The 26,076-nt window shown below is 36.3% G+C and overlaps 1 protein-coding gene and 2 pseudogenes across 1 annotated transcript in view; 2 read left to right on the top strand and 1 right to left on the bottom strand.

Moving 5' to 3' along the window:
• Nucleotides 1-26,076, top strand: part of NBEAL1 (neurobeachin like 1) — a 186,347-nt gene that overhangs the window by 19,994 nt on the left and 140,277 nt on the right. The window contains exons 2-6 of the mRNA XM_040641841.1: nucleotides 3,572-3,663; nucleotides 7,943-8,104; nucleotides 15,340-15,421; nucleotides 16,003-16,130; nucleotides 24,778-24,860. Of these exons, the coding sequence (XP_040497775.1) occupies nucleotides 3,572-3,663; nucleotides 7,943-8,104; nucleotides 15,340-15,421; nucleotides 16,003-16,130; nucleotides 24,778-24,860 (547 nt within the window). The remainder of the gene's footprint in view (nucleotides 1-3,571; nucleotides 3,664-7,942; nucleotides 8,105-15,339; nucleotides 15,422-16,002; nucleotides 16,131-24,777; nucleotides 24,861-26,076) is intronic.
• On the bottom strand, nucleotides 18,754-19,328 carry LOC103659760 (annotated as a pseudogene).
• On the top strand, nucleotides 25,358-25,894 carry LOC103659835 (annotated as a pseudogene).

Genomic DNA, 26,076 nt, shown 5'->3' with positions numbered 1-26,076 from the left:
TTATGGGAGTTTCCTAATTTTGGCACATAGTAGGTTATAAAAATAATACTAATACTTGAGCATATACTCCATGCTAGGAATTATTCTAAACCCTTGACGTAGAGTAATTTTTATAACAGCCCTGTAAGAAAGGTACTGTCATTATATTCATTTTTATAGAGGAAAAAACTGATAGGCAAACATAGGACGACTTGTTCAAGAAAGTGGCAAAGCAGGTATTAAGAGTCCACATAATCTGGCCCCAGTGCTCTTGCAGTACATAATACTTTTGTGTGTTATGTTAATAGTGTACAAATGGAAATATCGATCATACTGTGGTGTTTCAGTATACCAAACTCTTAACCATGAAAGTGGCTGAACTTGAGATTTAATTAATATGGTTTCTGGGTACATGGAGATCTTTCTCTTTATGGTTTTTGGCAGTAAAGTGTAGATTTCTCTGAGAATTTCGTCAGGCTGTGTACGATGTGGCTGTTTTGTCTGTTAAAATTGTGTATGGCCTGAGTTTACTGACCCTGATAACTCTTTTCCTCTATTTGCTCACTAAAGCTGTACTCATAGTTCAAAGACAGTATAGTGTAGTAGAAGGAGCACAATTGGATTCATATATCTTACATTTTAATCCGAGCGCTATCAGTTCTAGAATATCCCTTTTCTAACCTACAAAATAGGGAAACCTCTGGATAGGAGTAAGGAGTAAATGGAATGATACATATTATTTTAAAATGCCTGCTGTAGTACTCATATGCTCAAAAAATTGCAACTGCTTTACTTCTTAATGAAACATTTCCAGATTTAAGTACCATTTCTTTCCTTCTAGTTGTTCAGCTTCCTAGGAGAACCTTGTACCTGCCAACCACTTGGTAACCCTGACCTTTAGACTTTGAACTAGATACTGTGGAGTTCCTAAATAAACTACGAGGAGAAATGCATTAATTCTTTATGGTGTTATGAGACTGTTTTGTATCTAATTTTTTTACAGAGAGATAATACTATGCTCTATTAAAAGCAAAAATGATAAGGAAAACTCCAGCTACTTTTATTTCTGGATTCCTATTCTGAGTGGATAAATGAGTAAATGAATAAATGAATAATGTGCTAGTGGAAATGAAAATTGCAAGTAATGGAATCCTTGAGAAAATTTCTCACATGAGAAATCTTTTTCTGAAATATTTCCATTTTATTTCTCAGTGATGATGTAGATAGTGGCAGTTTACAATCTGATTTTGGAACAGTATATTAATAGAAAAAACAAATACACAAAAGGTCAGCAGTCTCTGTACATTCTGGGAACATTCTTTTAGCAATTCTGATTTGTAGTGTAATGCTTTTATTTTAGGGAAATAAATTACTTGAGTTCTCTTTATCCAAGTGCAGTGCCTAACCAATAATATTTAATGACTAAGTAAAACTTCTGAGTATTGTTGAAATTGACTGCAATAAAGAAGGGTTAAGGAGGGAAGGAAATAAATGTGAACATCATTTTTAATGATGCAATTTATATTTAAAAAGACATTTCTGAGGAATCATTTTATTTCAAAGAAGCTTTGAGATATGACTTACCGTAAAATGCACACATTTTAAGTGTCAAATTTCGTGTTTTGATATAGGCAAACATTTGTGTAACTACTATATAATAAAATAGAAAATTTCTATCACCTAGAAATGTTTCCTTTGTGTCCCTTTGTAGTCAGTCCTCTGGAAGACAGCCAGTAATCTAATTTCTGTCACTATAGCCTGCTCTAGAACTTTGTATAAATGAAATCATATAGTGTATACACTTTAATGCCTGGCATTTCTTGTTCAGTTATGTTTTTGAAATTTCTGCTTGTCGTTGTATCAATAGTTTATTCAGTGTTATTCCTGAATAGCATTCCATTGTATGAGTCTACCACAATTTCTTTGTCAGTGAACAGGTTGATGGAATTTTGGATCATTTCTAGTTTTTGCCTATTAAAAATAAATCTGTGAACACCTTTGTACATTTTTGTAGTTCTGTGTTTTTCCCTCTCTCAAGGAAGGGCCATGTAGTATGTCTATGTTTAACATTAAAAGAAACTGCCAAACTATTTTCTAAATGATTATACCATTTTATACTCCTACCGTAAGTGTGAGTTCTAGTTGCTCCACATCTTCTCCAACACTTGGAATGGTCAGGGTTTTTAGTTTTGGCTATTCTAGTGAGTGTGTCATGGGTATTCCATTTGATTTTTATTTGCTTTTTTTTGGAGAGCTAAGCATGCTGTCACACATTGGTCATTCCTGTATCCCTTTCTGTGAAGTGTCTGCCCTTTGCCCATTTTTAAATTGAGTTGCTGTCCTTTTGGTATTGATTTTTAGGATTTCTCTGTATATGCTTGGTATAAGTTCTTTGTCAAATATATGTATTAATATTTTCAGCTGATATATGCCTTGCCTTTTCATTTTCTTAATGGTGTCTTTTGGTGGATAGATGGTTTTAATTTTGATTAAGACTTTTTATTATCATTTTTTTGGCTCATGATTTTTAGTGTGCTTGCCAAGAAATCTCTGTCTACCCCAACTTTGCAAGGGTATATTTCCTATAAAGGTATATCTCCTGTATTTTCTTCTGGAAGAGTTTAATTTTAGTTTTTATGTTTAGGTTAGTGATCTATCTCTGATTTTATTTTATTTATGCATCTTGTATTTCTCACTAATTCATTAAACAAATATTTACTGAGCGCCTGCTCAGTGCCAAGCACTGGTTAGGCACTTGGTATCTATTAGTAAACAAAAAGAAGTCACCTGTGAAGCTTACATTGTACGGGAAATGACAATAAATTAATAACTAAGTAAATGACACAGTTTGATAGACGGTGAGAAAGCACCACAGGGTGGGGAAACAGAATAGAGTCAGGTAAATGTTAGTAAGAAGATTTGCAGTTTTAAGAAAGGGTGGTAAAAGTAGGCTTTTTTGAGAATGTTGTTTAAGGAATGACTTGAAGAAGATGAGGGAGTTAGCCATTCATCTATCAAGGGGAAGAGTCTTCTGGGTAGAGAAAACAGCTATTGAAAGGCGTTAAGGTGGGAATATGTTTGGCATGTCCCAGTAACAGCCAGGAAGCCAGGGTTGTAGAGGGTAATAGTGGATAAGGTCAGAGAGAGAGGGGAGGGCAAATTGTTTAGAATCGTATAGGACATTGTTAAGACTATAATTCTTTGTGTGAGTGACATGGTAAGCCGTTTGAGGGTTCACTATACTTAATGGACTTTTTTTTTTTAAAGATTTTATTTATTTTATTAGAGAGAGAGCATGAGAGGGGGGAAGGGCTGAGGGAGAGGAAGAAGCAGACTCCCCGCTGGGCAGGTGCTAGATGCGTGGCTCAGTGCCAGGACCCTGAGATTATGACCTGAGCCGAAGGCAAATGCTTAAACAACTGGGCCACCCAGGCACCCTTATATTTAATAGACATTTTAAAATAGCACATATGTTTTCACGAAGATCACTTAAGAGGTTTCATATTATTGCTTCATATCTGCTTATAGGAATGAAAGCATGTTTTTGTTTTGTTTCTGATAGGTATACTTAATATTGGTTTTCTTATTTCAGAAAGATCCTGATTACCTGAAGCTCTGGTTGGACAATTTTGTTTCTAGCTATGAACAATTCTTAGATGTTGACTTTGAAAAGCTGCCTACCAGGTATGTAGAAACAATTTCTTATCCTTAGATGAGTTTGTTAACTTGAGGCACAAAGACTTCATTGATGACCTATTACAAGGATGGCAGTTAATGTGACATAAATAATATTCCAACATAACCCTGCTCTTCTGGCAGACTTTCTTAATTGATCACAGCAGGCTTTCCTGCTAATATGAAACTTTGCTTCTAGAAGTAGAGAGGACTGCATTGGTGAACTACTAGCAACTGGGTGTCCTGCAATTCACCTCATTTCTAACACTAACTACCTGGAGTTAGTGGCAGATCCCACAGATTACGGGCAAAGTCCTCAATAAGACTGCCCTCACTTCAGACACCAGTTGCAAGTCTTGGGGACCACCCATACCTCTGACCAACCAGATATAAATTTGAAAGTTTTCATGACTCCCTTAGGTTCAGTAATTAGTTAGACTCACAGAACTCACTGAAAACACTATACTTAAAATTATGGTTTTATTACAGAGTAGGGCCTTAGAAAACATCTTGGAGGAGGTGAAGTATTCAGATTTTTCAAAGCTAGATTTAAAAATCATAAAATGGGAGGAAAATTCAAATTTTAGTGGAAAAGTACAAATGAAAGTATAAATCTTATCTCCCATTACTCTGCCTACCACCATTCTCCATTCACAGTTTCCAGGCCCACTTCCCAGATAAAGTTTTTAAAGTTTTTACTTTTTTCTCAAGCCATCTTGAAGACCTCGTAGTTGTTACTCAGGTAAGAGAGGTTAGATTGGCTGGGGTAAAAAGCTGGAGAAATGAGGAGACACTAGACACTTTTAGTCACAAGAGGAACTCCATTTATAGAAATATATTGAGATGGAAGGGGAGAAATGGGTGGTAGTTGATGATGAGAAAGAATATTTAGAGAATTAAAAATCTTCAAGGAGGAAAGCGTTTGCAGTTTAGGGATGGAGGTAGGCAGTGAGAGAGTGGGTATGGGTGAATTGAGTCTGGAGAATCAGAAGCCAGATCATGAAATGACATGCATGCTTTGCTAATGGACTTTGATTTTTTGTTATGGAGGATGGAAGGCTCTGCTAAAGAATTTTCTGCATGAGAGTGTCATGATCAAGTTTGTTTTATGAAAGTCCCTATGGTAACATTAGGAGGTTGAACTGGAAGGGGTTGAGACTGAAGGCAAGAAGCACAGTTAAGAGGCAGTTTTAATAATTCAGAGAGGAAATCATTAGAGCTTTGCACCAAGACATTGAATTTAGTGCTTTAATGCTCAGAAAGCATTAGTGGTTCATTATTTATAAATATAGTTTCAGAGTTCTTTGTTAGATAATTTGTAACAGGTTTATAAAGGTTGAAGAGTATTAAATCTTGAACTCAAATAAGATTTCATACTATTGATTTTTACTCATAAAAGAGTATTCTTGTGGTTTGTGCTTAGAAGTGCTTTTATTTTAATAATCTGTGGCTCATTTTAAATCGTGACCCTAAGGATTTTATGGAGTCAGGATTTAGGCCTTTGAATACTTGGAATATTGAAATTAAGTCTTTAAAGTTTGTAAGATGCACGTGTTATACATTACATCTTCTTTCTTGGGAGTTCATTTCTAAAAACATGATGTAGACTTATATTGCCACTATATTTAAAATAAGATGAGGAATGCCAGAACATTGCTTTATTCATGGTTTAGCTGATTTATTTAAAATTTATTTCATATCATGGGGCGCCTGGGTGGCGCAGTCGTTAGGCGTCTGCCTTCAGCTCAGGGCGTGATCCCGGCGTTCCGGGATCGAGTCCCACATCGGGCTCCTCCGCTGGGAGCCTGCTTCTTCCTCTCCCACTCCTCTGCTGTTTTCCCTCTCTCACTGGCTGTCTCTCATAAATAAATAAAATCTGAAAAAAAAAATAAAATAAAATTTATTTCATATCTGACAGAAAACTAAATCATAAATTATATTTTACTAATAGAAAACCTTCAGTTTTTCAAGTGAATACAATGTGCAAGATGCATAAAACTAGTCTGTTCACCTTAAAGATAAGAAACTCACAGATAATCCTCATTTATTTTTATTTTTTTATTTTTTAAAGATTTTATTTATTTATTTGACAGAGAGAGAGACAGCCAGCAAGAGAGGGAACACAAGCAGGGGGAGTGGGAGAGGAAGAAGCAGGCTCCTAACGGAGCAGGAAGCCCGATGTGGGGCTTGATCCCAAGACTCTGGGATCACACCCTGAGCCGAAGGCAGATGCTTAACAACCGAGCAACCCAGGCGCCCTGATAATCCTCATTTAAATTAAACTTACTTGATAAAACTTCTAAGTTAGAGAATTCATAATGCAAGGCAAGGAATGCTTTTACCAGAATTTAAAGCCTTGTAGGTTAAGCTGAACTTCTTCCTGTGTTAGATGGAGACAACAATGGGTAGCTGTTTAATATAGACATGCAGTAGCCAAGCAGAGGAGTGGAACAGATTTCTGGGGATTGGGAAATTTCAGCAAAAGGAGCTTAGAATTTGGGGGCAGTAAATTCCTAATGATGAGAAAATGCTCCCAAATTCTTAAATCCTCATCACATTAGGAACATGGCCAAAACTTTCAACTTTATCTACATGTCATGTTCTAATTAAACCCCAGTTTTATAATGAGCATACAGTAGATTTCTACAAATCTACAACAGTAGATTTCTTTTTTAGAAGTTAATTTTTTTCTGTCTAGTGAAATTTTTAAAAATGCAAATAGAGAATGGGACCACTAAGGAAAAAGGGAACTAATCCTTTAACTAGGATTGAATATTGGGAAATCTAATGTTTCTTTCTTGTTGACTTATGTTTTTGGGAAAGTGAGTAGGAATAGTTTAGCTTAGTCTTGAAAATCAGTTATATTTAAGTTTAAATATTATTTTGACGTTACTGTGGTTTTTCTCATCACCTCTTTTTAGCAGGAAAAAAGTATATATAAAAATGAGGGTTTTTCTGGTACCACATATAAAAGAGAATGAAAGAATCCAAACTACAAGTGAAGTGCTACCCAGGCTAAAATGAAACATGTATTTTTGTGACTTGGTTATAGAATTCCACAACCTTGGTAATGTGCTTTGTGATTTCTATGTAATTGAAGTCAGGTGTTTATTTTATAAGGCCCTTTATTTTGTGGGATGGTTCTGGAAGAGGCTAAAAATATTTATCGTATATATTTATATGACTACTGGTAACATGCTGCAAATTTTTCTGTCTACAGTGAATGAAATAGTTTTAAACTCAGTGTAAAAATAATGGTAAATCTTCATATTAAGCATTATCTGAAGAAAAGACTAAAGTTTGATTGTGATTTAATCATAGGAGCTTTTTGTGGTGCTCCTTTTGTGATTGGGTATTTTTCTTAATAGAGATAGGAAAATTAGTATTTGGTGACTTTATGAAAAGATTTGTAGGCTTTAGTGATAGTGTATTTAATTACATTTTTATAGTTCTTTACATATTTCATAGTTAAAAATGCACATTTACTTTTTGGTTTCAGAAGCCTGTGAAATAGGGCAGATGATACTACAATTTTATAGATGAGGGTACTTCAAAGATTAAATGGTGTGCTTTATAGTATAGAGGTGGAACTTAATACACAGGTGTTCTCACTTTGATTCTGGGGTAATTGAGAAAGTAGCCAGTCACATCTGGTGTTGGCTTTTGTCCTTAAAGAACCAGATCATCTTCTTACCCAGAAACTGCTTCTCACAAAATATTGATGTATTACTTTAAAAAAATTTATTAATATTCATGCTTAGGATTTTCCATTCACCTATTTATCTTTCTCCTTTCCTTTTGCTGGTTATCTTCTCTCCCTCTTCTGACCACGTGGCTTGGGGAGCCTATAGGTAGGTGAATATTGTTTATTTAGTAAAAGAGTTGACAGATATTAAACTAGTTATGGGTACTCCATTTTTATTTGCTAGTTATTGTTCCTTTTAGAAATGGTATACCAACCTACATATACACACGTTTTATTTCTGAGCAGAAAGTGAACTAATTCTAACTATTTTCTTTGAAAATAGCACAACTGAAGCTATTAAATAGATTCTGTCTCTAACTCTCCCTCTTTTCAGTAAGGTTCTTCTGAAGTAAGACTAACTACTGAGCTCTGCTACTCTTCCAAAGTGTCACACTGATGATCTGGTGGTGCCTTGCAGAGAAGGCACAGAGCATCTGGAATAAAAGAGTTTCTTTAGGATTTGAGGTGAAAATGCAATTCCTTTAAAGTGCTGAAGATTTTCTTCCTGTACTTAATCACCCTTCTTATTTTCCCCCCTTATAGGGTAGATGATGTGCCTCCAGGAATATCTCTACTTCCTGATAATATTCTGCAGGTTCTAAGGATCCAGCTACTACAGTGTGTTCAGAAAATGGCGGATGGGTTAGAGGAACAACAGCAAGCTTTGTCAATTTTGCTTGTCAAGTTCTTCATTATTCTTTGCAGGTATCTGGTACAAACAAATAAACTAGTTATATATTTTAAAAAACTATCAAAATAGTAATGCATTTGTTGATTATTAATGGTGTTTGTTGTTCATATGGAGCTTTAAAGACTGAGTGCACCTTTTTTTCTTTTAAAGATTTTATTTATTTTTATTAGAGAGAGAGGGAGCATGAGTAGGCGGAAAGGCAGAGGGAGAGGGAGGAGCAGACTCCCCCTGACTGGGGAGCCCAACTCGGGGCTAGATCCCAGGACCTGAGCCAAAGGCAGACATTTAACTGACTGAGCCACCCAGGTGCCCCTTGAGTGCACCTTTTATGAAAGGGTTGTGATTTGTTATTATATTGGAAAGCTTTTCATTTATTTGTTTATTTAATGTTTTATTTCTTTATTTAAAGTAGGCTCCATGCTGAATGTAGGGCTAGAACTCATGACCCTGATCAGGAGTTTCATGCTCCACCGACTGAGCTAGCCAGGTACCTCTATTGGAAAGCCTTTAGTTACCATACCTAGTTATAGAGAGATTCAGCCAAGATTTAAAAAAAGAAAAATTACTGTAAAGACAGTGACGAAGTTTTTACCTAACCAAGAATTTGTCACACCAGTATTTTCTATGTGGTCCTCAACCTATAAATATATATATATACATTTTTACTACTATGCATTATCATTTGTGAAATGTATTTTTCTAATCTTTCATTTTATAATTTTTCCAAAGAAAGTATAATTATTCTGCAGCTTATATTTCCAGGTTTACAGATGATTAGGTCTGTGGTACTTAAATTTTGGTGTGCCTAAGTATCAACTGGGAAGCTTAATGGGAATGCAGAGCTTGAGACTTATGAAAATTCTGACTCCAAAGAGCTCAAGCATTCTAATTTTTCACGAGTTCCACATTAACCTGCATATAAAAATTTAAGAACCATTGGATTAGGGGCATTTTATTCCTCTTTAAAGTCTATCTTCTTTTTGGAAGCCATTTCCTATAATATATACTATTTGTTTTATAAATATTTTAGTTACTTGGTAGACAAACAGACTTAATTTACTGTGCATTTATTTACTTTTCATTCAGTTGCTTATTGTATTTGATTGCAGGAATCATGGAAAGATTGAGCAATAATTGCTAAAATGTTTCTCCCCTAATTTAGGCTCACCCAAAACTATAGACACTTTTCTGATTTTGTGCTCTTTATCATCCCTAAAATTTAGAAAAATAATACAAGAATTAAAAGGTTGGGGTGCCTGGGTGGCACAGTCGTTAAGTGTCTGCCTTCGGCTCAGGGCGTGATCCCGGTGCTCTGGGATCGAGCCCCACATCAGGCTCCTCCGCTATGAGCCTGCTTCTTCCTCTCCCACTCCCCCTGCTTGTGTTCCCTCTCTCGCTGGCCGTCTCTCTCTCTGTCAAATAAATAAATAAAATCTTTAAAAAAAAAAGAACTAAAGGGTTGAAGGAAAAAGGGTTTATTTAGGCACTAAAACATGAGTTGGTCTGTTGATCTGCTATATTTTGTCCTGTTAACTACTTAGTACAGTTTTATAGAAATCAGAAACCCTGTAGATAAATAACTGTTTTAAATCCAGTATGTTTAGGGGCACCTGAGTGGCTCATTCGTTTAAGCGTCTGCCTTCTTTTCACATCATGATCCCGGGGTCCTAGGATGGAGCCCTGCGTCGGACTTCCTGCTTAGCAGAGAGTCTGCTTCTCCCTTTCCCTCTCCCCTCCCACCCACTCGTGCTCTCTCTCTCTCTCTCACTCTCGCTCAAATAAATAAAATCTTAAAGAAACATCTAGTTGTTTAGCTCTTTTTTAAAATATTCATTCATTTATCTTGGAGAGAGCGTGGGTGTGTGCACGCAATTAGGGGGAGGGGCAGAGGGAGAGAGAGAATCCCAAGCAGGCTTAAAGCTGAGCACCCTGACACAGGGCTCAATTTCATGACCTCGAGACCAGGACCTGAGCTGAAATCAAGATTAGGAAGCCCAACTAACTGAGCCACCTAGGCGTCCCTAGCTCTTGATCATTATAGGCAAGTACTGGAATGTTCCAACACATCTTTTGGTTGAATTTTTTCTTACTAGGAGATAATCTCTGATGATAAATTTAATGTTTATTTTATTTTAAATTTAATGTTTAATAGCTGCCAAACACAGAACATGATTCTATTTACAGAGACCTCACTTTTAAAAAAATTCCTTTAAAATTTTTTAATAGGTTTTATGTTGTATAGCTGTTTAGTTTTATTTAAAAAATTTGGAAAAAGTACAGAGTTCTTATGTGCTCCTTCTCCTTCCTCTGCAGTTCCCCGGTTATTAACATTTTGCATTAGGGTGGTACCTTTGTTACAATTGATGAGCAGGTATTGATATATCATTAACAAAAGTCTATAGAGTACATTAGAGTTCACTATTTGTGTTGTACGATACTATGAGTTTTGACAAATGCATACTGTCATGTATCCACCATTACAGTGTCTTAGAGAATAATTTCATCACCCTAAAAATACCCTGTGCTCCATCTATTCATTTCTCTCCTGTCATGCCCAACCTCTGACAACCAGATTTTTTTTTATGTATAGTGTTGCTTTTCCCAGAATGTCATACAGTATGTACCATACAGTATGTACCATTTTCCCAGAATGGCATACAGTATGTACCATACAGTATGTACCATTTTCAGACTGACTTCTTTGACTTAGCAATATAGATTTAAGGTTCTTCCATGGTTTTATGTGGTTCGATAGTGCGTATCTTTTTATCAGTGAATAATAATACTCAATTTATGGATGTACCACAGTTTGTGTATTCATTTACCTAATGAAGGACATCTTGGTTACTTCCAGTTTTTGGCAGTTATCAATGTGGCTGCTGTAAACATTTATGTAGATTTTTGCATGGGCATAAGTTTTCAAGTTGTTTGGGTAAATACTCTCACTCATCAGCACCTCCTCCCTTTCCCTGAGGCAGCACGTCTGGTTTATTCTCCAAGTTCTGTTCCTTGGAGTGTATGAGGGGAGGTCATTGTGCCCTGTTGCTACTTCTCTGGGGAATGCGGGTGTAAACCCAGGGTTGGGGGTCTCTCTTATCACCTCTCCCACCCCCCTGCCCCCTGGCACAGCTTCTTTCTGCTCTTCTTTCATCTTTATGTGAGAAGCCATGTCCCTTGTGCTGTCTCTCACCTGTCCTACCTGTGCCTTGCTCTCCAGCTTATATTTAAGTCCCGGGCATGCCCCCTACTCCCAGGTTCCCCTCTCATGTCATGTTATGCATTTTGCAAGGAAAAGCCACTTGGGGAAAGGTGGAAGGGACAGAAAAAGATAAATTTCCACTAGCCCTTTCGTGAGCCAAGGGTTTATGCAAGGAAAAAAAATAAATAGAAAAATAATTCTGTTATGGACAAGAATATGTATAGATATGTCTTCAAGACACCTTCAATTCTTTGGGGTACATATACAAAAGTGGACTTGCTAGTTCGTATGATAATTGTATTTTTAATTTCTTAAGGAATTGCCATACTGTTTTTTATAGCAGTGAGTGCAGCATTTTACATTCCCATCAGCAGTGTTCAAATGTTCCAGGTACTCCACATCCTTGCCAACACATGTTGTTTCTGTTTATTTGTTTTTTTTTTGGTTTGGTTTTTTGGGGGGGGGGGGCGCAAAGGGAGAGGAAGAGAGAAAAACTTAAGCAGGCTCCATGCCCAGTGTGGAGCCTGACATGACCTGAAGCCTAAATCAAGAGTCGGATGCTTAACCAACTAAGCCATGCAGGTGCCCCTGTTTGTTGTTTTGTTTTTGTTTTTGTTTTTGTTTTTAAAGATTTTATTTATTTATGTGACAGAGAGACAGCCAGCGAGAGAGGGAACACAGCAGGCGAGTGAGAGAGGAAGAAGCAGGCTCCCAGCGGAGGAGCCCGATGTGGGACTCGATCCCGGAACGCCGGGATCACGCCCTGAGCCGAAGGCAGACGCTTTAACGACTGCGCCACCCAGTCGCCCCTGTTGTTTTTTTTTTTTTAATATTATCATCCTAATGGGTGTGAGGGGATACCTCATTATAGTTTTGATTTGCATTTCTCTAATGATTTTTGATGTTAAGTATCTTTTCATGTGCTTAATGGCCGTTCATATAGTAGTTCTTTGGAGAAATGTCTATTCAAGTCTTTTGCCCATTTTTGAATTGGGTTAAGTTTTTTGAATGTTGAGATTTAGGAACTCTCTCTATATTCTGAATATTAATCCCTTGTCAGATATCTGATTTGCAAATATTTTCTCCCATTTTATGAGTTGCCTTTTTACTCTGTTGATAGTATTTTTTTGATGTTCAAAATTTTTAAATTTTCATGAAGTCCAGTTTGTCTATTTTTATGTTTGTTGCCTATACCTCTCATATCATATCCAAGAAATCATTACCAAATCCAGTGTCATGAAGCTCTTGTACTTTTCTTCTAAGAGTTTTATTGTTTTAGATCTTACACTTAGTTTCTCGATCCATTTTAGTTAATATTTGTATATGGTGAAAGTAAGGATCCAGCTTCATTCTTTTGCATTTGGATATTCAGTTTTCCCAGAATCACTTTTTGAAAAGACTTTCCTTTCCCCATCGAATGGTGTCAGGACTTGTTAAAAGCATGCGTGTGAGGATTTATTTCTCGGCTATTTTGTTCCATTTGTCTATTTGTCTTTCTTTATGCCAACATCACTGTTTTGATTATTGTTGTTTTGTACTAAGAAAGAAAATCAGAAAGTGTGAATCTTCCAGTTTGGTCTTTTTCAAAATTGTTTTGGCTACTTAGGGTCCTTTGGGATTCCATATGAAATTTAGGATGGGTTTTTCTGTTTCTGCAAAAAACATCATTGGGATTTTGATAGGGATTGCATTGAATCTGTAGATTGCTTTGGGTAGTACTGATATTTTAACAGTGAGATGTCTTCTGATCTGTGAACATGACATGTGTTTATGTTTATTTACGTCTTTTAAAATATCTTTCAGCAATTTTTTTCAGTTTTCATTTTACAAGTCTCACTTCCTTGGTTAAATTAATTCCTAAGTATTTTATTCTTAATGCCATTGTAAATGGAATTGTCTTCATGATAATCCTTTCATTATTTATTATTTATGTATAGGAATGCAGTTGATTTTTGTGTGTTGATTTTTTTATCCTAATACTTTGCTGAATTCATTTATTAATTCTTATGGTTTGTGCTTAATCTTTAGAGTTTTCTTCATATAAAATTATATCATTTGCAAACAGATAAATTTTACCTTTTCCTTTCCAATTTAGATGCTTTTTATTTCTTTTTCTTGCCTAATTGCTTTGGTTAGAACTTCTAGTACTGTGTTGAATAGAAACAGAAAAGTGACCATCTTTGCCCTGTTCCTGTTCTTAGAGGAAAAGCTTCAGTCTTTCATCATAGAGTATGACATCTGCTGTAGAATTTTTATATATGGCTTTTTATTATGTTGAGGTACTTTTGTCCGTGACCCTCTAAGTTCTCTGAAAATTACTTCAGCCAGAGAGCAAGGAGCTTGAAACAGTGGGGCAAGGTGCACTAACAATGGCTGCCCACCTCTTTGTGTGCATTTCTGTGATCAGAAGCAGCAGTCAGTGATCAGAGCACAGATCCCTGATATTTGAAGGACAGTATCCATTTTGCCCACCCTGGTTCCTTTAACTTGTTAGCAAGCAGTTATGGGAAGATGTGCAGAGCTGCCCACCACATGGCTGGGGTGGAGGATGGGTGGTTGCTACTGTGCTAATAATAGCAGAAATTTACCAAAATTAACATTAACTGCAATTTACTGTCCCATATCTTCCCCTGGAAGTTGCCAACATTCAGACTTCAGAGTTCCAGAATAAGTTATATCCAGCACAGTTGTTTTCTAGGTGTGGAGACAGATTCCTGGTGCTTCCTATTCTGCCATCTTCCTGGAATCCTATGTAGGGTCTTTGAATTTTACCTCTCCTTTACTTTTTCTTTCTTCAGAGAAGTCATGCCAGTCTGACTTCTTATATTAAGAACTCTGTTAATTCCGTTATTTTTCAGGTTCTTTTAGCATCTGCTGTATTTTATTTTTTTAATTTCCATTCAATTAATTAACATACCATATATTATTAATTTCAGAGGTAGAGTTCAGTGATCCATCACATCAGTCTTACATAATACACAGTGCTCATTATATCACGTGCCCTCCTTAATTGCCCATCACCCAGTACACCATACCCCACTCCCTCCCTTCCAGCAACCCTCAGTTTGTTTCCTTAGAGTCTCTTACGGTTTGTCTCCCTCTCCGATTTCATCTTGTTTTATTTTTCCCTCCCTTCCCCTATGATTCTCTGTTTTGTTTCTTAAATTCCACATATGAGTGAGATCATATGATAATTGTCTTTCTTTGATTGACTTATTTCGTTTAGCATAATACCCTCTAGTTCCATCCACATCGTTGCAAATGAGCATCTGCTGTATTTTAGATAAAAAGTTTTTTTCAATGTCACAATGTCTCAGAACAGAAAATTAGTAGACTTTGTTTTATTATGCTAAGAAAAAGATCGGTGATGATAGATAATAGGAAATGTTAGCATTATGTGTCCTATCTTGTCTTATAAAAATGGGATAAAAATGAGGACCACATTTTAATTAAACACCACTTATTGACCTACTCACTGCTTTAAACAAGGCATATACTACGCCCTTGTGGAGAATGTACAGATGCTGGCTTTTCTATCAAGGCCTTTCAATAGAGTTGAGAAATATGTCTAGATAAGGGAACTGTAATTTCAAAGAGCAAAGTGAAAACTCTAAAACTGTACATGTGTTATAATGGCAACAATATGTACAAAAACCAAACTAAGAATCTGCATATGAAAATAAAAACAAACCTGAAAAGAAATATTCCAAAATGTAAATAGTTGCTAATGTTTGGGTTGTAAGAATATTTCTGATTTTTGTTTCTCTTTTGTTTCTACTTTGTGGTATTTTTCACTTTTTCTATAATAAATAATTGCTGATCAGCATGTACTTCTTAAACATTCTCTGTTTAGAGTAGTTAAATGGTGCTTGAGGTGTGTTTCACATTCTTAGTGGCAAAACAGTTATGTAACCATACTGATTTTAAGTTTTAATAAATGTAATTTATATTTCCTTTACCAACATGTATTTTCAAAATTCAACCTGAATACATGAGCATACATTTTTCTCACTATTCATATGTAATAAATATTCTTTTTTTCCCTCACAGAAATCTATCTAATGTGGAAGAAATTGGGACTTGCTCATATATTAATCATATCATCACTATGACAACACTCTATATTCAACAAGTAGGTGAATTAATATATTCCTTTTGTTGCTTTACTGAGAGTAAATAGGTTTTACTTTTTTAATACTATAGTTAGTAAAGTTAAATGTTTTTAGAGGAGATAATAGTCAAGAAGTGAATTAAAATTACCATTAGGTACTATGTATTTCAGATATCTTAAATGTGTTATCTAAAAATAGAGATGCAATTATTAATATATTTTATTTTAATTAAAAATTAAAGTGTTTTATAAATAGCTTTTTACAATGACAGAATTTGTCAATTTGTACATCATATATGCTGTATGTATATCATATATATATATAACATATTATTTATCATCAAATATCCCTCTTACTGAAAACATATTCTTTTTGCTTTGCATTTGAAACTCTTCATAGGCCATATTTAAAATTTGAAGGATTATATCCAGTCCATGTGATTAACTGACCCTTTAGACTCATTTGGAACTTAGGTTTTTTTAATGAAAATGATTTATTAGATGATTAATGAAACATGTTGTCTTTTAATGATATAGATAAGAATGTTATGCAGTTTAATATTCTTAACTAAATATAATTTTTTGTTTAACTTTACTCTCAGTTAAAAAGCAAAAAAAAAGAGAAGGAGTTGGCAGATCAGACATCTATCGAAGAATTTGTGATCCATGCATTGGCATTTTGTGAAAGTTTATATGATCCATATCGGAATTGGAGGCATAGAATTTCAGGGTATGTCTTATAAATCATAATGTTCATTTAAAACCTGAATGTCATAAATATATGTAATTTTTCAATGCAGGTCTTACTCTTTATGAAAGAAATATGTAAGATGTGTATAAGACCCATCTTTATCTCTGAGATAGAGAACTGTGTTGGAAGTAATGAATTAGTGAAAATTGCCACTTCCAGATAAGAAATTTCCTCTAAACTTTTATTTTATAATGCAATCGAATGCTAATAATCTAATAGGAAAATTTCAAAGCACAGTAACATCAAGTAGAGTGTACATATTTTTCAAGGAAAGTTCTCTTTTTTTAAGCTCATTTCATAGGATGAAAATACCTTTTAACAGTATTTTGTCTGCTTTTAATTGTAGACCTTGTGTCAGCTAGGGTCTGGTCAGGAAAACAAACCATACCAGGTATTTTAAAAAGATATAATAGAAGGAAATTGTTAAATAGGTATTAGAGAACTCAAAAAGCAAGTAAGAATACTGATGTAATACAGAGATAGTGACTTCAGGAAGCAGCTGCTTCCCTGGGGGTATGGGACAAAAGGAAGAGACTGGAGTTATTGGAAACTATAAATTTGGAAAAGAGGTTCTACAGTTGAGTCTCAGACCTCTGATGAAGGAGCATTGCTTAGCTGTGCAGGTATCACTGAGCAGCCATGAATAGGCTGGTGCTGGAATTGCCAAAAATAATCTGAAGACAAAGACCCAACTGTGAATGCTACAGTTAAGAACTGTTGGCTGGTAAAAAAAAAAAAGGAATAAGGAATCAGTTTCTTTTTCACCCTTCGCCTTCCAGGCTTCATTTAATATGCACTGAACCCAACAGTGGAGTACCTGGAAAAAGAGAAGTACAGTTTGCAGAGTGCTTGTCACAGCATCACAAAGCTGAGAGAATATAGGATGATGGGTTTGCACCAAGGGACAGTAGTATAATTACCAGTTCAGGGCTCACAGAGAAGAGTTTTAAACTCATATCCTCATTACCTGTGGGCACAGAACAGGAAGAGTTGTATTATCAACCACTGTCATACTGCTTGTTTAGGTCTCCCAAATCTGCTGTGTTTTCAATCTCAAGATTTTTCCATTTTCATTCTTAATTTAACCCAGCCTACTTACACCATCGCCACTTCCTGCAACTTTTCACTACTAAAGTGTTTGGTCTTTATAGGCTTTTCTGGTTTTTTAGGGTCCTATACCCTCACTTTGAGTAGCCACCATTAGATGATGGTGAAGAATTAATAACTGAGAGAATATTTATGTAAACTATATGGTAATACTTTGTATGTATATTTTATTGAAATAACACATCCTTTAGTTAAAGTAAGAGGTAAAAAGTAGATATGACGGGAACAAGTACTGTAGTTATTAAATGTAATAATCCTATCTACATCACTGGCTTTCCTTTATACATTGAGAGAAGTTGTCTTTATTAGGTTTCTCCATAGAAACCTATGTGTGTGTGTGCACGTGTGTTCTAGTTGTAGTCCAAATGTTGTCAGGCTGGAGACCAAAACTGATGATGTAGATGAAGTCCAAAGACAGTCTGCTAGAGAACTCCCCCTTGCTTAGAGAGGCCAAATTTTTTGTTCTACTCAGTCTTTCCACTGCTTGGTTGAGGGATTTTGTGTAGGGCAATCTCCTTTATCCATATTTCACCAATTTGAATGTTAATCTCATCCAAAAACACCCTCCCAAGTTGATACATTAAATTAATCATCATGTTGTCCTAGTAATTTTCTTGACTGTTCATTAATGAGAAGGAACTAATGACCTTCTGAATACTTCCTTTTCTCCCTGCCCCCAATAGGAACAATATTGTTTTCAAAGAAATATTGCAACTTGAACCAGGGTTAAAAGGTACTGTCTAGCAAGAGTCCTGCTTTAAAGAATAGATAAAAATAATTTCTCCTTATTATATCAAAATACCAACCTAAGCAGTACGTAGCTTTTGCTTACAGTGCACTTACATTGTTGGGAATTCATGACTCTAAAATTTGTGTCAAGTAAACAGTTCTTTTACAAACAATTTACTTAGTATTAAATACTTCCTTTTCTCTTGAGCTTTAATATGTCTCTTTTCCCAGAGAGAAAGTGCTTTGAATTTTCCTTGGCAAAGATGTTTTATCAGTCAGGATAAGACAGATGATGTTGCAATAACAAACAAGGGGTCAGAATAACAAAGATTTATTTCTTGTTCATGTTGTCTGCCATTGTTGGCAGGAAGCCCTCACTCATCACAGTCACTCAAGATCCTAAGCTGACAGAGGAGCAAGCATCTAAGGCTTTGCTGGTTACCACGTGAGAGAAAAGAAAGCCCTGAAATGTCTCACATTAGCAATTTAATGCTCTCGTCTGGTCATGATATATCTTATTTTCATTCAGAACTCATTGGTCAGAATTAGTCCCACATTCCCATCTACCACAGTGAAACCAAGAAGTTAGTTCTACTTTGACTAGAAGGAGTAGATATGGAAATAGTTGGCAGACTACACTGTCACTACCTTTGCCTCTGCCTGAGCACTGCTCATGACTCTTTGAAGATTGAAAGGGGCACGTGACAGTGTTTCATTCGTAGCCTTTCTACTCATTTATCACTTTGGTTCTCAACTAATCAATGTTCTATTTTTTTTTTTTTTCCAAAAAGGCTTTGTAATATACAGAAGGGAGGAGTTCCTTCTTGGCTGCTGCTTTCCCCATTGCTGCCAGGACATTGCTTAAACTCCTCTCCTCTTGGCACGGATGTGTGTTTCCACACTTCTCTTGATGAACTTGAGTGTTCCCTTGTCCTTGGAGACCTTGAGCAGCTCCATGGCACACTGCTCATATAGGGTGAAGCCACACACCTCTTGGATCATGTCCTACATGAATTTGCTGTGCCTCAGCTTGCTTACATTCTTTGTCACCTTGTGGCCCTTCTTGAGGGCCATGGCCCTAGGGTAGCGGAGAACCATGGCTACTGCTCCTCCATGGCTCCCTTGGTGGAAGCCAGTGTTCTCTCTATTTTGACATTGATGCTAGGGATTTCTTAAGGAAATTATATCTCTTACTTTCACTCTTGCTACTTCCCCATCCTCCATCTCAGATCTGTCAGTAATGGCAAATCTAAGATAATGTTTTAAGTTTTGAAACAATGAAAAATAGTTTTTCTTTATAGGCAGCAAGACATATACAGAAAGAGGAACATGAGATCAGTCTGAAAATGACAGAGGAGATGCTTTTAAAGGAATCTTAAGAACAAAATGAATTTAAAGTTGGGGGAATGAGAGAAGATATGAAAAAAGTAGATCTGACAACAAATTAAAACAAATAAAATTGGCAAATGAAAACAAAAAACAATTTTTGAGAACCAAAAACAAGAAGAAGGTATTTAAATGCTATAGCCTAGAAAGAGAATTCTACATATATAAAGTGACAACAGGAAGAGGAACAAGGAGTAGAGGTTGAGTCGTGGCATTTCATGAGTGTGTGTAATATACATGCCAGGAATTATGCTGGAAGCTGTCCCCTTATTACCTCTAATAGGCGTAACAATTTTGCTGGTAATAGTAGGAACTGCTTCAGAGGTAAATGGTAAAGCAGGGGTTCAGACGGGTTTCTTTGACTGTGATAGGGAATTGAAACATACTACAAATAAATCATAGAATTAGGAAAAATCTATTGCTCATGGGAGACCTATACAAGGGAGCCATAGCAGTAGCTTTTACCTTATATATTAATCTAATTCTGAAGTTAAGTAGAAACATGGAATGTGTATATTTTCTTATATATTATTTGTGTTTGTTGCTTACCAAAACAACACAGATTAGAACAAATGTAAATTAGCATTATTCCAAATACAGAGCCATTTAAAAGTATATTTCTTAAGGGTACCTGGGTGGCTCAGTTGGTTAAGTGTCCAACTCTTGGTTTTGGCTCAGGTCATGATCTCAGGGTCCTGGGATCAATCCCTGCATTGGGCTCTGTGCTCAGTGTGTGGCAGGGTCTGCTTGAGGATTATCTTTCTCTCCCTCTGTCTCTCCCCCTGCTCGCGTGCTCTTGCTCTCTCTCAAACAGATCCTCAAAAAAATAAAAGTGTGTTTCTTGTTTGATGAAATATATGGATTTTTTCAGATCTCCATATGTAATTTGATTTAATGAATAGGTTTGATTAATCTGTTAGCTCAATTTTGATTCTGTTTGTAGCATCTTACATATTCAGAAAGATTTTCTCAAGTGGAACTAAAATAGATGTAGGGAAAGAATTCTTTCCTAAAAAGGCCTTATCATTCAAGCATTTATTTAAAAATATCTTTATTGAGTTTCTACTTTGTGCCCAGTAAAACTATAGTAGGACACATTAGCTTCCCAAAGAGAAAAACAATTTTTTTTAGATGTTAAAAATTTTTTTATTTTTTATTTATTTGACAGAAAGAGAGGCAGCAAGAGAGGGAACACAAGCAGGGGGAGTGGGAGAGGGAGAAGAAAAACAATTTAATTAGACTAAGTTATGCCATTGGGCTCCTTCTGGCCAAATCTGGGACAATGTATATGTGAACAAAATTAATTATCATAAAGAACTATAAACCCGGGTGCCTGGCTGGCTCAGTCAGTAGAGCATGTGACTCTTGACCTTGGGATCATGAGTTTGTGCTCCACACTGGGTGTAGAGTTTACTTAAAAAAAAAAAAAAAAATTATAAATCACTGGGGCGGGGGGAAGGAATTAATGAGCCTATACCAGTGATAGATGATAATAGGTAGGTGGGTGGGTGGATGAATAGATAGATAGGTAGATAGATAGATAAAGGGAAAAGAGAGGACAGTTGCTTGTATTAGAAGGCCAAGTGCCAATTAGTAAATCTGTAAGGAGTATTGAAAGAAAATCAGCATTTTACACAAATTATAGGGAAGATATGGATCCGGATGCTTAATCTAGGGAAAGTGTTAGTAAGGAGCATGATTTCTGCATGGTTTTAACATGTTTCCCTACAGATTATTTATTTGTTGCAAAGGAAAAATTAGTAATTATTTTGTGTAGTACTTTGGTACTGATCAAAATGAGCACCAGTGAGAAGCGGATGGATCTCTGTGCCTCTAACTGTGATGCTCTAAGAATCATTGCTTTTACAGCGTTCCACCAAGAATGCATAATATGAATCTGATTGTATGGCGACATCAAGCAAACCCAAGATGAAGAATATTTTAGTGAATAAAAAGAGGGAGTGTGGGACAGCGTTCTTTAAAAATGTCATAAAGGCTGTAGAAATGTTTCAGATTGAGAAAGGGAAAAGAGATAATGACAGCTAAATGTAAAATCTGGACAGGAAGCTGTACTAAGAGGGGGAGAAAATGCTGTAAAGGATACTGTTGGGTCAGTTGACAAAACAGGATTATGAATGCTAGATGAATGTATTATATTAATGTTAAATGTATTAAAATTTATGATTATACTGTTGTTGTGTAAGACCGTATCCCTGTTCTTAACAGGTATTCACTAAAGTATTTAGAAGTAAAATGCCAGAATATACATAATTTCCCTTTAAATGTTCTGAAAAATGTTATACGTGTGAATGCATGTGTGTGTGTGTGTGCACGCGCATACACGCACGTGCTGTGTATAATATGGGGGAGCGAGTGAACAAATGATAAAGCATTTGGGATAAAATTTTAACAATGAGCCTGGGTAAGATGTATTTGAAGTTCTTTATACAATTTTTATTCTTGCAACTTTTGCAAGAGCTTGAATTTATTTCCAGATTAAAAGTTTAAGAGAAATAGTTAGGCCCTAGGCATAATGGCAGCACAAAAGAGAAGCACAAAATAATTGACCAAGGGACATGAACTTAGAAAACTAAGATGCAAACACGTTTTACAGCCCTCAGAAGCTGGTATGTATTAGCCTCTGCTAGGTGCCACATGCTTGACCCAAATATCAGATAATAATGCAACAAGGAAGTATGCTGTGATTTAAAAATGGTAGAAGACTAAATTCATTTTAGCTGTTCTTCTTACCCTATTACAAATGTGTAGTGCAAACATGCTTTAATGTTTGTGTTACATATAATAGTTTTCACCCCTTTTATTCATGTTAGTATATTAAATTTTACTGCAACAATAATGGGAATTTTTAAAATTTATTTTATTTTTTTAAAGATTTCATGTATTTGTTTGAGAGAGAAAACACAAGCAGGGAGAAGGGACAGAGGGAGATGGAACAGACCCCTCGCTGAACAAGGAGCCTGATGTGGGGCTTGATCTCAGGACCCTGGGATCATGACCTGAGGCAAAGGCAGACGCGTAACTGACTGAGCCACCCATGTACCCAGGAATTTTTTTTAAACATTTTTTTTTTTGAAGATTTTGTTTATTTGAGAGAGAGAGAGAGACCACAATCGGGGAACGGCAGAGGGAGGGGGAGAAGCAGGCTTCCTGCTGAGCAAGGAGCCCCATGTAGGGCTTGATCCCAGGACCCTAGGATTATGACTTGGGCCAAAGGCAGATGCTTAACTGACTGAGCCACCCAGGTGCCCCATAATGGGAATTATTTATGTTCATATGTTACATCTAATACAGGGCCTTTAGAATAAGTCATTATTCACAAATTGCTGGAGTACATTTTCGTTATGTTACTAAAGTGAGAATGTTTATTGTTTGTAGCACAGGATATTTGGATAGGATATATACAATCTATTAGTTCATACTATAACTTATAATAAATGTGCCAAATATAAACAATGTAAATACTCTTATGGAAAAACCTAACAAAGCTAAATCATCCTTTTAAAATTAATTTTTTTCTACCACATTACTGAATGTTTTTAAAGGTGTGACTAAATTTTTAATTTGAAACTCCAGTAATACTTGTATTACCTTAAAGGCATAAAAAAATCTGAATACTGGTCTTAATTAAATAGATTCAATAATATTCTAGGATATAGTGTTTTGAATTTAAAATAAATACAAAATATGATTATTCTTCTGCCTTCTCCACAGTGGAAATAGGCACAGATTTGGGGGCGCCTGAGTGACTCAGTCAGTTAAGCGGGATTGAGTCCCGCATCGGGCTCCCTGCTCAGCGGGAAGCCTGCTTCTCCCTCTGCCTGCAGCTCCCCATGCTTGTGTGTGTGCGTTCTCTCTGTCAAATAAATAAATAAAATCTTAAAAAAAAAAAAAAAGGGAAATAGGCACAGATTTGGAAAGCAGTGTAGTAGCAAATGGTATCTAATACGATTTCTAGTGAATCTGGATATTAGATCTGGATCTTAGAACTCTTTATTTTGTCATTACTGAGTCCGGCTGTGGCTGTCTTATTTGACTTATTCTGTTACCAATTGACTTTTCTTTCTGGCTTTGGATATAAGGAAAATAATTTTAATATCTCAATTATGGTTGTTAAAAAGAAGTCATCTTAATCCATTGCTTTATCAGTGGATCATATTTAGACATACAGAATTTCTGTGTGGCTGTTTTCAAATAGTTTTCTTTTTTGTTGGCTTTGTTTAACAATGTTAAGAGTTTTTTCAGGGCATGAAAGAAGTGTCTGAGTTCTTTGTTTTTTGTTTAATTTTCTGCAGTCCACCAGTCAGATGTATCGTTTTACCAATAGCTTCTATTCCCTAATCCTCACACTACCATGCCCATTTAAGAGACTCATTTTGGGGGCGGCACCTGGTGGCTTAGTTGGTTGGGCGTCTGCCTTCAACTTGGGTCATGATCCCAGGGTCCTGGGTTTGAGCCCCACATTGGGTTCCCTGCTCAGCAGGGAGCCTGCTTCTCCCTCTCCCTCTGCCCTTCCCCTCCCCTCTCACTGCCCTCTATCTCAAATAAATAAGTAAATAAAATCTTAAAAAAAAAGAGAGAGACTCATTTTGTGTTGAATTGAAATGATCTTGGTAAAAGCACATGCTGTTTGTGTTGACCTAAACCAAAGTTTGTAGAAATATTTCAGCCATCAAAACTGGAATTGTCATTAAAAACAAAAATAATCCCCAGGTTGCCTTTGTGGTTCAATCAGTTAAGCGGCTGCCTTCTACTCAGGTCATGATCCCAGGGTCCTGGGATTGAGGCCCTCATTAGTCTCCCTCCTCAGCTTCTCCCTCCCTCTCCCCCCTCCCGACTCATGCGCTCTCTCTCTCTGTGTCAAATAAATAAATAAAATCTTAAAAAAAAAAATCCCAGCCCATAGTAGTTCAACATTAATTTAAAATGGAAGAAGGCAGTGGAATGGATTCTTTGTATCCAGATAAAATTTCTGGATAAAAAGTGGCAAAGAGTGGCCCGATTCCTGATGAATTTCATTGGCACTGTGGTAATAAGCTACAGCCTTAGGTGTCAAATTAGCAATACTGCTGAACAGATAATTTTACAGATTGGAAATTTTAAATGCCTAAGTCCATTTTGTATTTCTAGTTGTATGGAGACTTAACCTGGCTGCTATGTTTCACTGTTAAGCATTTAAAAATTTTTTGCTTAATTCAAAAGAAATCCTTTCATTGGTGAGCATTTAGATTATAGGCTAGACTTCCTTTTCAAGATTATGTCAGTCCTAGAGATGTATTGTTCAGTATATAAATGAAAAGTAATTAATTTATTTTATAATTCCTGTAGTTATGCCATTTCTACTCGCCATTGTTATAATTTGGTATTAACTTCTTTTTAATGATAGACGAATCCTTAGTACTGTGGAAAAGAGCAGACAGAGATATAAACCAGCTTCTCTCACAGTGGAGTTTGTCCCTTTCTTTTATCGTAAGTATTGATCCAATTTCTCTTTGATTTTGATGTTACTCTGATTATTCTTTATTTTTATATTCTTATTCTGATCTACTTGATTCAGCTTTATGCACTTGTAAGATAAAGCTTGTAAGAACCTATCACTGGAGTACTTGATTCTTATTTTGCTGTGATTGTTCTTCCTCTAATTTACTGTTTTGAAAGTGTTTTTATTTTGAGAAGAGATTAATATCATAATGAATGTAGTGTAGACCTTTTGAATTTTTGATGAAATAAACTAAGAGGGGCATGGAGGCCAGCTGGTGAATGGCCACTGCCTGGGAGCCTGAGGCCAGGGCCTCCTGCCCAGGCGCTACCCAGCTAAGCTGTGAGCTGGTGGGCTCGGGGATGAGGCCTCCCTTTTGCCAGTTGAGTCTCTGTAGAGCCGAGTGCAGCCTGAGCCCAGGCCACTTTTGGGGTAGGGGGCTAACAGGCCCACTCACCCCACAGGTGGATGGCATGGGGCGATGGCGATGGACAGCCTAGAGGAAGAGAGCTTTGCACTCTCCTTCTCTTCCACGTCTGATACAGAATTTGAAGCTGTGGTTGGATTTTATTATCATGGATGAAGAGTTCCAGTTATTAAAGAAAATTTTTAGGGGCAAGCACTCCCAGGAGAGTTTGAAGACATGGGAGATAATAAACGTACCTACATGCCTATTTGTAATGAATATATTTCTTTGGTAGAAAAGTATATTGAAGAACATCTGCTAGAGAAGATTCCTGGATTTAACGTGGTAACTTGCACAGCATCTTTGCAGCACTGTAAAGATGAAATAGCTGGTGACATAGTGGACATGCTGTTCATTTTTACAGATTTTGTGGCTTTTAAAGAAATGTTTCTGGGCTGTAGAGCAGAAAAAAAAGGCTGGGAACTGGGTTTAAGCAGCAGTTTAGTGGTGACTTTGTTGTGCAAATCATCTTCAGCAGCTTCCCAGACCCATCTGAGGCCCTACTCTGAGGGCCCACCTCTGGGCAGCGAGATCTTCTGGGTGTGCCAGCCCATTTAGACTGGGGGAGGCTAAAGCTAATGTGACAGAAGAATACATCTTGGAAAGAGTGACTCTTGTTTTGCAACTGTTCATTAATGTTAAGTATTGTTGGGTTGAAAAGAAAATTACCTGACCTTCCCGGGACCTGTTTCTCCTGAAGCACTTCCTGTTTTCAGTGATCCTGGTCCCCAGCGCCCCCC

This window comes from Ursus maritimus, unplaced genomic scaffold, assembly GCF_017311325.1.
Source record: "Ursus maritimus isolate PB19 unplaced genomic scaffold, ASM1731132v1 scaffold_1, whole genome shotgun sequence".
NCBI classification, from domain to species: domain Eukaryota; kingdom Metazoa; phylum Chordata; class Mammalia; order Carnivora; family Ursidae; genus Ursus; species Ursus maritimus.
This window is presented reverse-complemented; position numbering and strand designations above follow the sequence as displayed.